Source organism: Passer domesticus, chromosome Z, assembly GCF_036417665.1.
Source record: "Passer domesticus isolate bPasDom1 chromosome Z, bPasDom1.hap1, whole genome shotgun sequence".
NCBI classification, from domain to species: Eukaryota; Metazoa; Chordata; class Aves; order Passeriformes; family Passeridae; genus Passer; species Passer domesticus.
This window is the reverse complement of record NC_087512.1, coordinates 12,412,294-12,425,617: the sequence shown is the minus strand read 5'-3', so window position 1 is coordinate 12,425,617 and position 13,324 is coordinate 12,412,294. Positions and strand designations below refer to the sequence as shown.

General features: G+C 35.8%; 1 protein-coding gene across 5 annotated transcripts in view; it reads right to left on the bottom strand.

Annotated features, from left to right (window-relative positions):
- The window catches only part of WDR70 (WD repeat domain 70), a 127,963-nt gene that overhangs the window by 28,660 nt on the left and 85,979 nt on the right, over window positions 1-13,324 (bottom strand). For all 5 annotated transcript variants that reach the window (XM_064405728.1, XM_064405729.1, XM_064405732.1 and 2 more), the window contains exons 11-12: window positions 6,007-6,106; window positions 123-207 (exon numbers count right to left, since the gene is read on the bottom strand). In XM_064405728.1, coding sequence (XP_064261798.1) covers window positions 123-207; window positions 6,007-6,106 — 185 coding nt within the window. The remainder of the gene's footprint in view (window positions 1-122; window positions 208-6,006; window positions 6,107-13,324) is intronic.

Genomic DNA, 13,324 nt, shown 5'->3' with positions numbered 1-13,324 from the left:
GCCATCCTCTCTGCACAACTGTGGACCTAGTGACAACTGAGGATAAGAACTCCAGCAGAACCCTTCCCCATTCAGCAAAAATACTGTTATTTCTGCTAGTTGGAATAAATTAGAATACTTACATTGGAAAGAAGCTGGGCAGTCCATCTGCTGAATTAAGAGGTTTTTTAAATTGTCTGATATCCCATATCTTTAAAGTATCATCTCCTATGAAACAGAAGAGAAAAAAGTTAGCAATAAAGGATTCAAGTCAAGAACTTATACATGTCAGAAAATTTCACTCTCTAATTCAGAGAGCAGGAGAACAAAATTACATAATAGAAGCCTCCGAAATGGGAACAATTTGGAAGTTTTTCCTCAGTAAGTGACTATGACAGTGCAAGGTTGAGAAGCTCAATATGCAGCACTCCAGTATTCCAGAAACTTCTCCTCAATGGCTCAATTCTATTGTGGTAACCCCTCCTATCAAGAAGCACTATTCACAGTGCAATCAAGATTCCTCAATCACTAACTTATTCTTTGTTTGTGAGCATTGATGTTTTGCTTCTAGGAGCAAATTTAACTTTCAAGATATCTAAAGAAATTAAAAATGTTGCCATGGATGGTCTAGATCAAAAACTTAAAAAGTTTTATATGTGTGATTTTTACCTGTCCTGAAAAAGCAATCAGGAAGAACATGAAAAACACATGAAAGTCTTCCCCCTTCTTTAGCAGACAACAAACTGCTATCTCAGTATGGAGAAAAGGCTCTGGAATTAGTCAGAAATCCTCAGGGAAGGGGGTGAAGGGAAGTAAGTGAAACCACTCTTGCTGTAATGAAACCTTTTCACAACAATACCTTTAGCTATAAAAGCCAAAATCAAGGTTACAAAAAGAGATTTGTAGCAATTTTCATCTGTGTTTGATAAACATGGTGTGACTGTAGGCCAGTAAAAGTCAGGCTGTTTATCCCTTTTTGAAAAGTTATGACATATTAACAAAATGAGAACGGAGTAAAAAAAGAGATTAATTACTTATTCTCAGAGACATCTACATCTCCTCTCTGATTGTCCTTCTGGAACACATATTTCCAGCATGAGATGAGCTACAGAATTTGAGCTTTGAAGTACCTCACTCAAGCACCTAGACACATCCTAGCATTTGACAGCAGTGCCTTAGCACTTTCAAGGGTAAAAAGAAGGACATTTAAGCAACAATTCTCTTTAAAAATATCCAGACAAAAAGTTACAAAATCTTTCTGACCTAGAAGGCAAAATCTGCTTCCTTCCAAAGTACAAATCTTGCAGGGAAGTAATTTGGTTATCTACAAGTATTTTGTGGATTCACAGCCTTTGAGCTCAAGAGCTCAAAGGAGGCCTTGGAAATAAAATGTTTTTAAAAGAAGTAACAAAAGAAATCAAGGCCAGCAGTGCCCTTTACAGGGAAAGCAGTAATGTGTGGCCTCGTACATCATGTATGTTTATATTAAAGACTAGGATAACTCCTTACTACAAAATATTTTTAAGAACTGGACAACTTAAATAAATGATGTCTAGAGTAGAGAAAGAAAAATGTTGAGTCCCTGTTTAGGGAATATATGTTTTCTTATTGTTTCCTAGTAGACTCCATCCCAAGCACTTCAAAGCATTTAGTCTTGTAAAATGAGCCCTCCCTTTTCCCTCCCACCCCCCAAGAAAAAAAAAAAAAAAACACTTATCGTCGAGATGTTACATCTAAAGCACCACCACTTTATAAATGTATGCAAAGGACAGCATTTGGCCACTTTGCAAACCTCCTGGATAGGGACAGATCTACGGCTAGCAGCCAAGGCTGTTCTGTTCCTAGTGGAATGAGCCTTGACATGATCTTCAAGCTGTAGTCCTGCCAGGTTTTAGCAGGAGAAATACAGTCAGACATGTAGCTATAGCTCCTTTGCTAGCAAGAAAATGTAATGAGCTAGTTAAAAAATTTAGAAGACTCTAGAAGGACTCAAATTTAGGGTTGATTTGAAGTCAACATTGTCTTAAATTGAAATAGTTTAGAAATAGAAGAGTAAGTATTTGGAGAGGGGAAAATGCCAGTACAATGACTTGACTTGCTAATGCCGTGAAACTTTACCATCATTAAGAATTTGCTCCAATTCACTTTTCCTAATTAAAACTCCCAGATGCAAATTGATTCCTAAATCTAATTTACATTTTGAGTTGAAATCACTGTCAATAAGATCACAGCACTAAGGATTTTTCCTAGTAGGATCCTTCTATCAAAGCTTACAAGGCAGCTTTAACAGAGCTGCAGCAGTAGTGATCTGTTTTTAATTACTTTATACATGAACAAAAATAGTTATCTTTAAACAAAAGCATATAAACAGAAGTTGTGCAATTCAGTATGAATATTCTAAATAGTCTACTCAGATAATTCAGTATTTTTTCTTGATGGCAGACTTCTCCAAAGCCTGGCAGGATTATTTAAAGCTTTTATAGCATTTTTAGTAACATTTCAAATTCTATTTTTTGCCATTTTAATAAGAATACCAATAAACAGGCTCAAGACTGACACAATCAGGTCAAGACACTGTTATGCCAATGGTATTGAGCATTGGATTTATCAAGAGGTAACAATTAGGTCCTAGAAAAACAGTCTCTGGTGAGCAAAGACAGGCATTTTTTAAACGCCCTTTAGTCAAAATAAGGCTGAAGCACTAACATTATAAAGATTTTATCTGATTTTTTTTCTTTTCTTTTCAGAAGGTACTGACCAGAAGACAAGCACATGAATGCGAGTAGGCCCAAAAGAAGTAGAAGTGCTGCCAGGAATTCACAAAGCCTACAGTCAGCAGCACTATTTAAAAAGAGGGAGTCCTCTGCTGAAAGCAAAGCTCGATGACAGAAATTGTTCACAGAGATCAATGAGGCAAAGAAACATAGGAAATGGGAATTTAAAAAAGTTACAGCTTTGGAAACGTATAGCATAACACACTTAACAGAATATGTTTATCTACTCTGAGCCTTTCTGTGAAGGCTTATCTTACAGAACAAAGTACAGGCCTCTGCATTTTGTACTGGTTCTACAGCAAGCTGCAACAACTACAAAGCAACCTTTGGATGACCAAAGATTAGCACCAAAGCCAAAGATCCCATGAGGGAAGTCACAAATCGAGGACTCTAAACCTACATTTGGAACACTTCTCAGCATCACCTGCATTCATACCAGCCCGATGAAATAAGTGCATCATCCTCTCTAACATATGGAATGAACATACAGACATATGTCTAGAAGGATACTGGAAGACTTTCACAACACCATTTCAGCCCCAAGTGTTGCACTTACCTGACTATGCCTATTAAAACTAGTAAATGTATTTCTGCCATGGTTCGAATGAACACCAGTGTTCAGCTTCCAAGAAATATTACTTGACAAAAACCCATCTGATTTTTTAAATGCTAGTGTTAGGATTTACTATGAAGAGCAATAAGTTATTACACTACATAAAACAGTCACTATACATGCTGCTGCATAACCCTTGAGCATACATGTTTCTATGTTTTAAACCAATTTTAAAATGAAGAAAGAAATACAAGTAAAATGAAAAAAGAAAAAACACCAACAAAAAAGTAACAGGAGTCAAAAAAAGATTTTAAAATTTTTACAGTAAGACCTCAAGTCCAATCCTAATTCTTATCTCTCCCCTGCTAAACAAATAAAATATTCCCCAAATACTACCCTTTGTTGTTTCAAGCATGCAGAAATATCACTTTCTTAAGTTTCTGTCAAGTTACTACCTAATATCCAACAAGAATAGCACTGGAAACTTTCATAAGCAGCTCCTTAGGTTTTCATTTTCCCTTGTGCCTGCAGCTGAGCCATGCCTCATCTTCTCATATCCAACACAGATCCACAGGAAAGTCCAACAGGCTTTCAATGAAAGTTCCCATGCCCCAAACAACTATCATCTCTTTGATCCTCAGCACTTGGCAGGTGTGTTAATCTACAAATGCTGGATCCACATCTGCTTTTGTTGGTACAGATCCAAAGCAATACTCATATTAAAGCACTAACCAAACAAGTCAAAATAAGGTATGAATCCTCCTTACTTTCTAGCACAGAGAGCTCTTTTTTTTCTCTTAATACACTAGACAAAGGTAGCACTTTTATCCACACTGAGTGGCCAAATCTCTGTGCAGTCTTACATTCTGCAAACAATCAATCAACATTTTATACAGCTTAGTGCAGAGTGTGGAAGATAAAACCTGAGTAAATGAAAGTCTGTTTAACACGAGACAAAAACTGGAGACAGATGAGGAAGAGCAGGCAAGTAAAAGTGCCACATGCAGTAAAAATAAGAAAAGGTCATTTATGTGGTCTACATACATAAATGTGAAACAGAAGAGAATTTGCATAAATTGAGGTTTCAAGACAGCAGTAGTGAATACCCCTCACTAAGTAAAAGCCTTGTTTGCTGTTATATTTAAAAGCACACCAAAGTTTATCCTTAAATTTCCTGAAGTATGTTTGCGTGAATTTTTTTGGAGCAATCACCACTGGCATGCAGACACAGCATTTTACTTAGTGCAGAATGGAAAGACATACAGTTCACATATTTTCCAAGCAGGAGAAGGTCCACACATAATAAAAGTCTGGTTCAGAAAGGACAAAAAAGCTTGAGAGCTTCTACCTCACCACTGACAACCCATTCATGATGGGTAGAGTGGCAGCAGAACTCTGAACAGCAGTTCAACTCAGGACCCTGAACAGCAGTTACAAAACAACACAAGTGCCATTAGCGTCCATATGCCTAGGGCCTTCGAGGATAAGACTACAAAGTCCTTATTCTGAAAGATGTGTTCTGGGAAACAACATTTGGAATCTTTGAAATGTGGCAAGACATACAAAGAATCAGTGAGGCCACACCCAACATCAGCTGCATTTCACTGTACCGACGTGCACCGGTCAGACACTCACCCCCTTCAGGGACAGGGGCACAGGGAGGCCGCAAAGAAAATGCAAACTACTTGGCTAGGAAACACATCCACTGCTTCAGAGTTTTTTAAATCTCTGAATACCTACATTCTGGTATTTTGTGTATGCAATCTCATTCTGTCTATGTACCAAACTGACCAGATGTTCTAAACATATGTTAGGCACAGTGTTAGCCAACATTAATGTATACTGCCTCTCCCTGGGCCTATTTATTTGGCCTTGGGGCAATGCTAATGCATACACAGAGCTTCTGGTTACAGCTGTTTTCCATCCAGACAGCTTGGCTTGTATGCTTGCACCTGCTTGCAAAGTACTGGGCAGAAAAGCTGTCTTCAACAAACACCAACCTATCCCAATAATGAAGTTAATGAGTCCTCAAATACATATTTGCCTTCTCAAGTCTTGTTCTCTTATCTAAGACTCATTTACAGAAGTTTTATCTGAGGCTTACAACGCAAGCCTGTTTTCCCAGTCCTGTGGACATTCAAAATTCTTTTGCCATTCAAGTATATTTTGGAAAGTCAACTCCAGTCATCAACTTTTGATGTTTTTAATACAGATCAGATAAAAAGTCCAATTAGGACAGAAAATTACATTGTCTAAGAAGGTTGTATGAGGAATTAATACCTCCAAAGAAGAGACAGTGTTATTGAGAGGCACTTATCTTCCACGTAAGAACTAAGCAACAAAACTGGACCTTTTTTTTTTTAATTAAGCTAAGGATTTCCTTTCAGTGTATTACTGCTAGACAAGAACACAGAGCAGAAACTGTGTAACATAATCAGCAAAGTTATCTTAAAATATTTCTTAACTGCTGTAGAATTCTCTTTCAGGAACATAGTATTGCATGATGTATCAAATAAAAGTAGTAAAAATATGAAATATTTCATATTTGAATCACTAGTATCTGATTTCACTACCTTAACTCCACCACAGACAGCTACATCTAACAATTAATGTGATCTATATGGTTTGTTTAATGAACCATTTCATTTCATTAAAAACATCTTACATTCAACATGTCATAGGATTATTTCAATCACCTACCTCCTCGGCTGGCAAGGACAGTACCATCATAGGAAAATGTCAAACATGAAGTGTCAGTGCCTGGAGCATGGGCTTGCCTGCAGTGGAACTTTGTATGTACCTGTTTGCCAAAGAAACAAAACATTGCAAAATTAATTACAATTACGAATCTAATAACAAATGAAACAAATGGGACAAACATTACTCCATAGCATTTTCTGGGCTCTGCTGCAATTCATTATTCTAAACAGAAATTCCTACACTTTTAGAAGGTACAGTAGCTAAGTATTTCCAACAGACTTTTAAAAATGTTATATTAGTTTTAGAATATGCTTTCATAACAAGAGCTTGAATGCAAGATTTGAATTCTTCATAGGTTTAAATATACAGTACAGATTTACATAGCATCAGCACTCTTGGAAAACTCCCACTTGCACTGAACAAAGGTAGTGATGCCTGGTTAAGATAAAAATACATTCCAAGACAGATCTCAACACTCCCCTCAGCAGGCTTTTAGTTTCTCGAACTACTAAAATACAGTGTACATACTTTAGAAAGGACTGAAAAGCACTGGAAAAATTTACTTTTGCCAAATTTAATCCCTGGCAGAATTCATGGCTTACATAACAGAACAAAGTTCAGATATTGTGAGGTTTGTGTTCCATTTAGGTACAGTAAAATTCAAGTATGGGAACAATGTATGTTTTATTTTAATTATTTCTCTTTTGCTGATAATCCTAAAGAAAAGTTGAAATTACCTTCAAGTTTACATTTTGTTCTTGTATGGAGATAACTTCTTATTTATTAAGTCATTATTCAGTAAAATACCTAAAAATTCTATTAATAGGGAAGGAACCTCAAATTAAATTTAAATGGTCTTGTCAAATCAAGCTTTTTCACTTCCCAACCAAAGCAAGGGTCTCACCTAAGATTCCAAGACAGGAAGTGGAAACACAGGAAGGGAAAAAGGGAAAAGACAGAAACAGAGAAAAACAAATTTCAGGCAGGTTGATTCCTTTTTTAATACATAGCTAATTATGCTTCTCATTTGCCCTCTTTTTATAAAAGAAAACTAATTCACATAGTTGTAAAATTAGGCATTCAGGTTTCCAGTGTGACTGTATCTAAGCTTCCCCTCTTTAAATTGAGGATTAAAACATAGAGAAGAATATGGCAGATTAGTGACCTTGAAGTCCTTTATTTATGGTAGTAATGAGCAAAACAAAATTCAAGCATGTAAGCTTATCTTTTCAGATGAGGGGTTGAACAATATGCAGCAAAATCAGACCTAGAATCCCACCCTGAACAGTAAGAGGACAAAACAATGAGCAGCTGCTCAGTGATTATTATCCAAACTATGCATTACAACAGACACAATTCTACTGAATAAAAAAGAGAATGTGATCACAAAAGGTGAATGTGATTATGACACGCAATCACACAGACTGATCTGGGCTAACACAGGAATCCTCAGTAAATTGATCTTCAAATTTTTGACTATGCACCTTACTAAGACTCTTTTAATGGGTTATTTTGTAAGTAAGAGCCACAAACTAGCAAATTAATTAATGTTGTTTATTCTTAAGAATAGTTCTTCTAAATTTGGTTCAAAAGCTAGAGAATCTTTGTGTGATGACGTTAATAATTATTGAAAGCTTGTTTTGATGTGCAGATTTGGTCAGTCATTAAGAGGAGTCACATGAGGCATTCCCTCCACAAATGACTCTTCAACAAAGGGGGATTTCAAATACCAACAATATGCATCTTACAGTATTGAACACAAAATGCAATGGCCTACACTTAGCCATAGTAATTGTTTTGAAATGACTGTCACTTCTAGCCAATTGTGCATACCCTGAAGTCTATGAACAGAGTGAGGTTTACAACTGTCTTTGGTGGGAGCATTTATTAATACTAAAAAACATATTCTGTGCATCCAATTGCATAAAATTTTCCAAGTATGTGGGAATGTGTAAAGAATAAAATGTGAATTAGCTATCAAGAAATACATTTTCTGTAGTATTTGTTAAACATTAACAAGCAATTAAAACTATGTATTTTTTTGTGTAAGAAATACCATGGATACTTTCAAAAACATCTTAAATGGTTAATATTCACATTTTAAAAATGACAGAAAGATTACATTACGATATTAAACTAATTCAAACAAATTGAAAAAACTTCATTTGGGCTCCACAACACTCCCATCCCTTTAGGCAATGTCACACTGACATACATATATTAAAATACCATTTTCTTCACTCTGCTGCCCAACTTAATGGAAGGGTGTAGGGTTTTTTCCTTTCATTTCATCCTCAATCTGAAATTCTTTCCTCTTGTTTTGTGTCGGATCCAAATTAAAACACAGAAAGAGATCTGGGATCCAACAAATGCCCTTTCTTTTATGTTTTACAAGTAAAAACCCTAAATGTCTATAGATAGATAGCAAATCACATAACAGTCAGAATTTGTATTATTTTCCTATGGTCAAAGACACTGATTTTATTTAGCATTTATTTGTGAGTCCATCAATAAAACTTAAACTGTGTCTTTCAGGAATTAAACAACTCATCATAAATTGGCCCCACGTTGTGCCAGAAGAGGTTTAGATTTTATGTTATGAAAAATTTCTTCACTGGAAGAGCAGCCAAGCATTGTAACTGGCTTCCCAAGGAAGTGGTTGAGTCACCATGCCTGGATGTATTTAGAAGATGCGCCAATGTGGCACTTGGGGACATGGTTTAGAGGCGGCCCTGGCAGAGTTAAGATTGTACAGAAGGTTGTAAATAGTGGGACTCAATGCTCTTCAGGGTCTTTTCCAACTGAAATTACTTTTTATTTTACACCATGCACTACAGAGCCTTCTCAATGAGGTACTTATATATACTCTGACCAATTTTGGCCCTTTTTTCAACTGTCCTATAGAGAAAGGAAAACAGCAACATATAGATGTCAAAGACATATCATTTGCCCCTTAATGACAAAAATTAAACCAAAGGAACAAATTTTGCCCAACTCTATCCAGCTTCGATACTTCAGGATTTCATGTAAAACCAGGCTTGACTGAAAAGGATAGTAAGATTGCATCAGCAATTCTATGTCTTTAAAAATAAATTTCCTCAGTTTACCAGTAAAAGATTGTTTTCCTAACTTTGAGCTCTGCAAGCTTGCCCTCCATATATTATTCTGCAAAGGAATATAACCCTGAATTGTAGTACTAAATCAAATATTCTAAAATGATTGAAGGTTGAAAAGAAGTTTTTACACATACTGGCAAACATTCATTGCAGTTTTCAAAGAAAATAATGTTTCTGGCCTCTGACCTCTTAGTATTTTTAACAGATGTCTAATCTTGCTAACAAATCATTAGCAAAAAATTGTTATCAGAATGTTTCTAGCTGGAAAGACATGAAACAACAGAACCAATGTATGCAATTACAAAATTTGATTCAAAAAAGGAAAGGAAGAGCATTGAAACATAAGATAAAGATGTCAAGATAATTTGGGCAAAGTGTATCTACATATCTCCTTCTTACCCTTCTTTTTTTGCAGAGGTGCCTGCTATTCTGAAGTAACAGTCATGTGCCATGCAAAATTTTACAAGTTCATCAGTCCTTAACATTTTTTAAAGGTTTAGTTACTTCAGCAAATTCTGCAGTAAACCACTGTCTTCTGCAACTTATTTAAAGGCTCTCTAACAAGTAACTCCACCAATGTAAGCACTTTCCTCCTAGCTTTGTATTAGCACGTATACTTTAGTTAAGCAATTACAGCTGACTGTACTTGTGTGCAAAATGAGATGACAAGCATAAAACATAAAGCACATGTGAGAAAGTACACAGTTGCATGTATCAAAAACCCCAAAAATAACAGATAAATGTCAAGGTTTGCAATATTGCCACAGTCCTCAGAGCAAATGAGAGCCAGAACACAAAAGGAAACCAGAGAACAGATTAGGAAAAGGTGGGGGTAGGGGCAAAGGTACATGACTGGAGGAGCATCAGCAATGAGTATCCCTTGTACAAAAATCTGTATGGATTTAAGAGGACCCATATGGAAGTGAAGATGACAGTGGTCACATGAATGGTTTACCACAAAAGAACGACCTACAACAGAGCCACATGGCTGCAGTTCTGCATCTCACAACTGCTCTCCTGCTCCAAAACACTCAATAAAACTTGTTCTAGGAAAAAGACAGACCTACTCAGTTTGTTCACCTCAGAAATCTAAGCCACATCAATGAGGAAAATAACAGTATGTCTAACTGACGGAATTTTTGAACTTCCCACATTGTTTCTGGGATATAATATTTCACAGTCAGCCAACACTTTCTCAAGATTATAATGCTTCTCACATTCTGCCCTCCCCACTTTTTCTTTAAACAAAATATTGAATGCCCCAGCCAAGGCATTCTTCTTCCTTCTTATTCCTAACATCTAGATTTTTTTTTTTTAAAGCAAAGGCAGTAAATTAAAGCAGGCCTTGGGGAAAGTGGGACCTACAAAGACAGCTATATCAATCTTTCTCTGTTTTACAGATGTGTAGCAAAATATTACTTATTTATTAGTGTGGACACAGTCAACCATACAACCACAATTGAGATTTATGCTGGTTTCAAACAGGAGGCAGAAGGGCAGGACACCTCAGCAGAGACGCCTGACAAGCAAGTCCCAGGCCATGTACAGCTACTTTTAAATGAGTCTTTTCACCTAAGATACTTACAGCAAAATAAAATAGCTCACACTGACAATATTCAATTGCAAAGGTTGTAATTTTTAACAAACGTAAAAGCCTTCCAAGATGACATATTATCATAGGTCAGGCTCAGGGTGATAAAAGTATCAATTACAAAGCTGCAAGACAAAAACAAACAAATAAACCAGAAATCTCCTTTTTAGTCACAACTGACCAAAGCTGTCTGGGTCTTTGTTCAAATCCCATCAGAAACAGACAACATCTCAGAGCTGTGATCACAGCTGACAAGGCAGACAGGTACCCAAGACAGGAGATTCACTCTCCAAATATCTACTTCCCCATCCCCGCTTCAGCCACCTCTACTGAAAGGAAGCCTATCTCATAGCTCTCAATTATAATCCACAAAAGAAATCTAAATGTACTTTCTGGCTTTACTGTATCAATTAAAATTTTTCAGGTCTACGTATGTCAGTCAAATTCAGGAATTTCTCAGTATTTTCTCTGAGCAGGCAGTTGCAGGCTATATCAGATGCTTTCCTTAAGTCTCTGTAAACATGATCCCAGGGCTTTCAACTCTTCAATGCCACTTCCCGTGGTGTAGAAATGGTGTTTCAGTAATGAGCACACTGATGCAAAAGATTAACTTGTGAAATCTGAGGTTTTTGTGTTTACATGATTACACTGTTACATGATTTCCTCTTCTCTGTGACTTTCGAACTCAGTGACATTTACATGTATAATTATCAGACCTGAAACACTCTTTCTTTTCTCTAAATCCTAATTAATCAGTTATGAATACAGTAGCAAACCCTAGCTGAATGTTTGGCTGCATGGTCAAACTTTGCGTTTGAGAAAATAACCTATCTTGGCCACAAAAATGATACCTATTACTAATAAAAATAGCTTTTGGAAACTATTCAGTTGGCTTCCTTTGGAGATTTTTCACACTGCATGAGAAAAACACACATGGATGTAAAAGGAACTTTCTTCTGCATCTTTTCATAACTTATCTAACCCTTCTCATCCTATCATAGCAAATTTACATTTTTCCTCCTTTGTCACAAATCACAAATATGGCTTTTGTGAACAAAAAAAAGGCCCACTCCTCCTTTTGCCTCTCTGGAAGTTAAATTGATCATTCTTAGATTTGCCCAGCTGTTGAAGCCTTCCAGAAAACAATCAAATGCGATCAAGGTTATTCCACAAAAACATTATTAAAGATTCAGCTAAGACACACTGAAACTCCACTAAAAGTCCACAGATTTCAAACTCATCTATGGCAACCCTGGATGTTACATATCATTTAAAAGTAGCTTTTGGCCTACAGGCAATAAACAAAAATAGAAACTGAAAAAAATTTATAAAGAAGCTACTAAGTAGTCTTCAAAAAGCAACTATGACAGACTTATTCTCAGTTTATTCCCAAATATTCAATAAAATTTCTCATATTCTTTCAGGTCCCCAAAGCTTAAACCACTTCTCTAGTCTAACAGAGGCACAGTGTAAATAGAGTGAAATATGACTGAAAATACATAAAAATCTATATAAAGTTAACATTTCTGGTTCAGTAATCCTTGAGTCAAAATGGTGTAATCTGCAGTGAGCTATCAAAGATGATTGTATAATAAATCTGTTTGCTTGCTAGAAACAGCAGCTAGCACAAGTATATTCTAAGAGGATGGGTGTATTTCTCTAAGAAATGAAAGCATTTTCACTAAACTTCTTGCAACATACCAAGGTATTCTTTCTTTTACATTCTTTGATTTTTTTCTGATAAAAAAACACCGTAACCATCATGCCATTATTATATCTCTGTGTATTACTTAAAAAGAAATAATGTTTTAAAACTACGGATTTGGTTTTATTCATTCAGATGGAAAAATGAATATGGAACTGTGCCTCAGTTAAAGGGGTGATATTTTTCCTCATGCATGTCAGTGATAAACTGAGCATTCTCAGTAAACTTCATTTTCTTTTCATGCAATATTCTTATGTCAGTTCCATAGTTCCTTCTTTGATGCTTTTTTCTCACAATAGTTTTATATATTTGACTAGATAAATAAGCAAGCAAATAAAACCCCCACACATGCAAGCAAAAAGCAAAAATCTGGCAAAGCAGAAAAAAAAAGTCAAAAATTGTTTATAGTGGTTAACAGAACAGAGTGTTCCAAGTTAACTCTCAGAGCAGCAGTCAAGTACCTAAGCACTGGATAGAATGAAAAAGTTTGTAATACCTTATAGAGAAAAAGTTGCTTGCTATTCTACTGAGCAATTTCTGATTAAATTTCAAACATGGGTCACTTTTAACAATAGCTTTCTTTTTTAACAGACATTAAAACAAACTACTGTTTTAAGTATGAGAGGAAATAATTTTTTTTGGTGCAATGAACATATTTGAATCAATTAATCCTGTCTGTCTTATGTAATACAAATGAGATGATTATAAAAGGTATGGAAATTGTGTATGTGTTTTCCTTTTTTTGTTTCCTTGATAGTGGTTCTTTACTTTTAGGGGTCCACTCTTGCCTCATTTTGTCTTTTTTAACAGCTGTATTTCACCAATGAATTAAATTCAATCTTTCAATTACAGATCTTTCATTTAATCTGCAAGCACATCTGTGTTTTTATCAGAAAAAAATAAAAG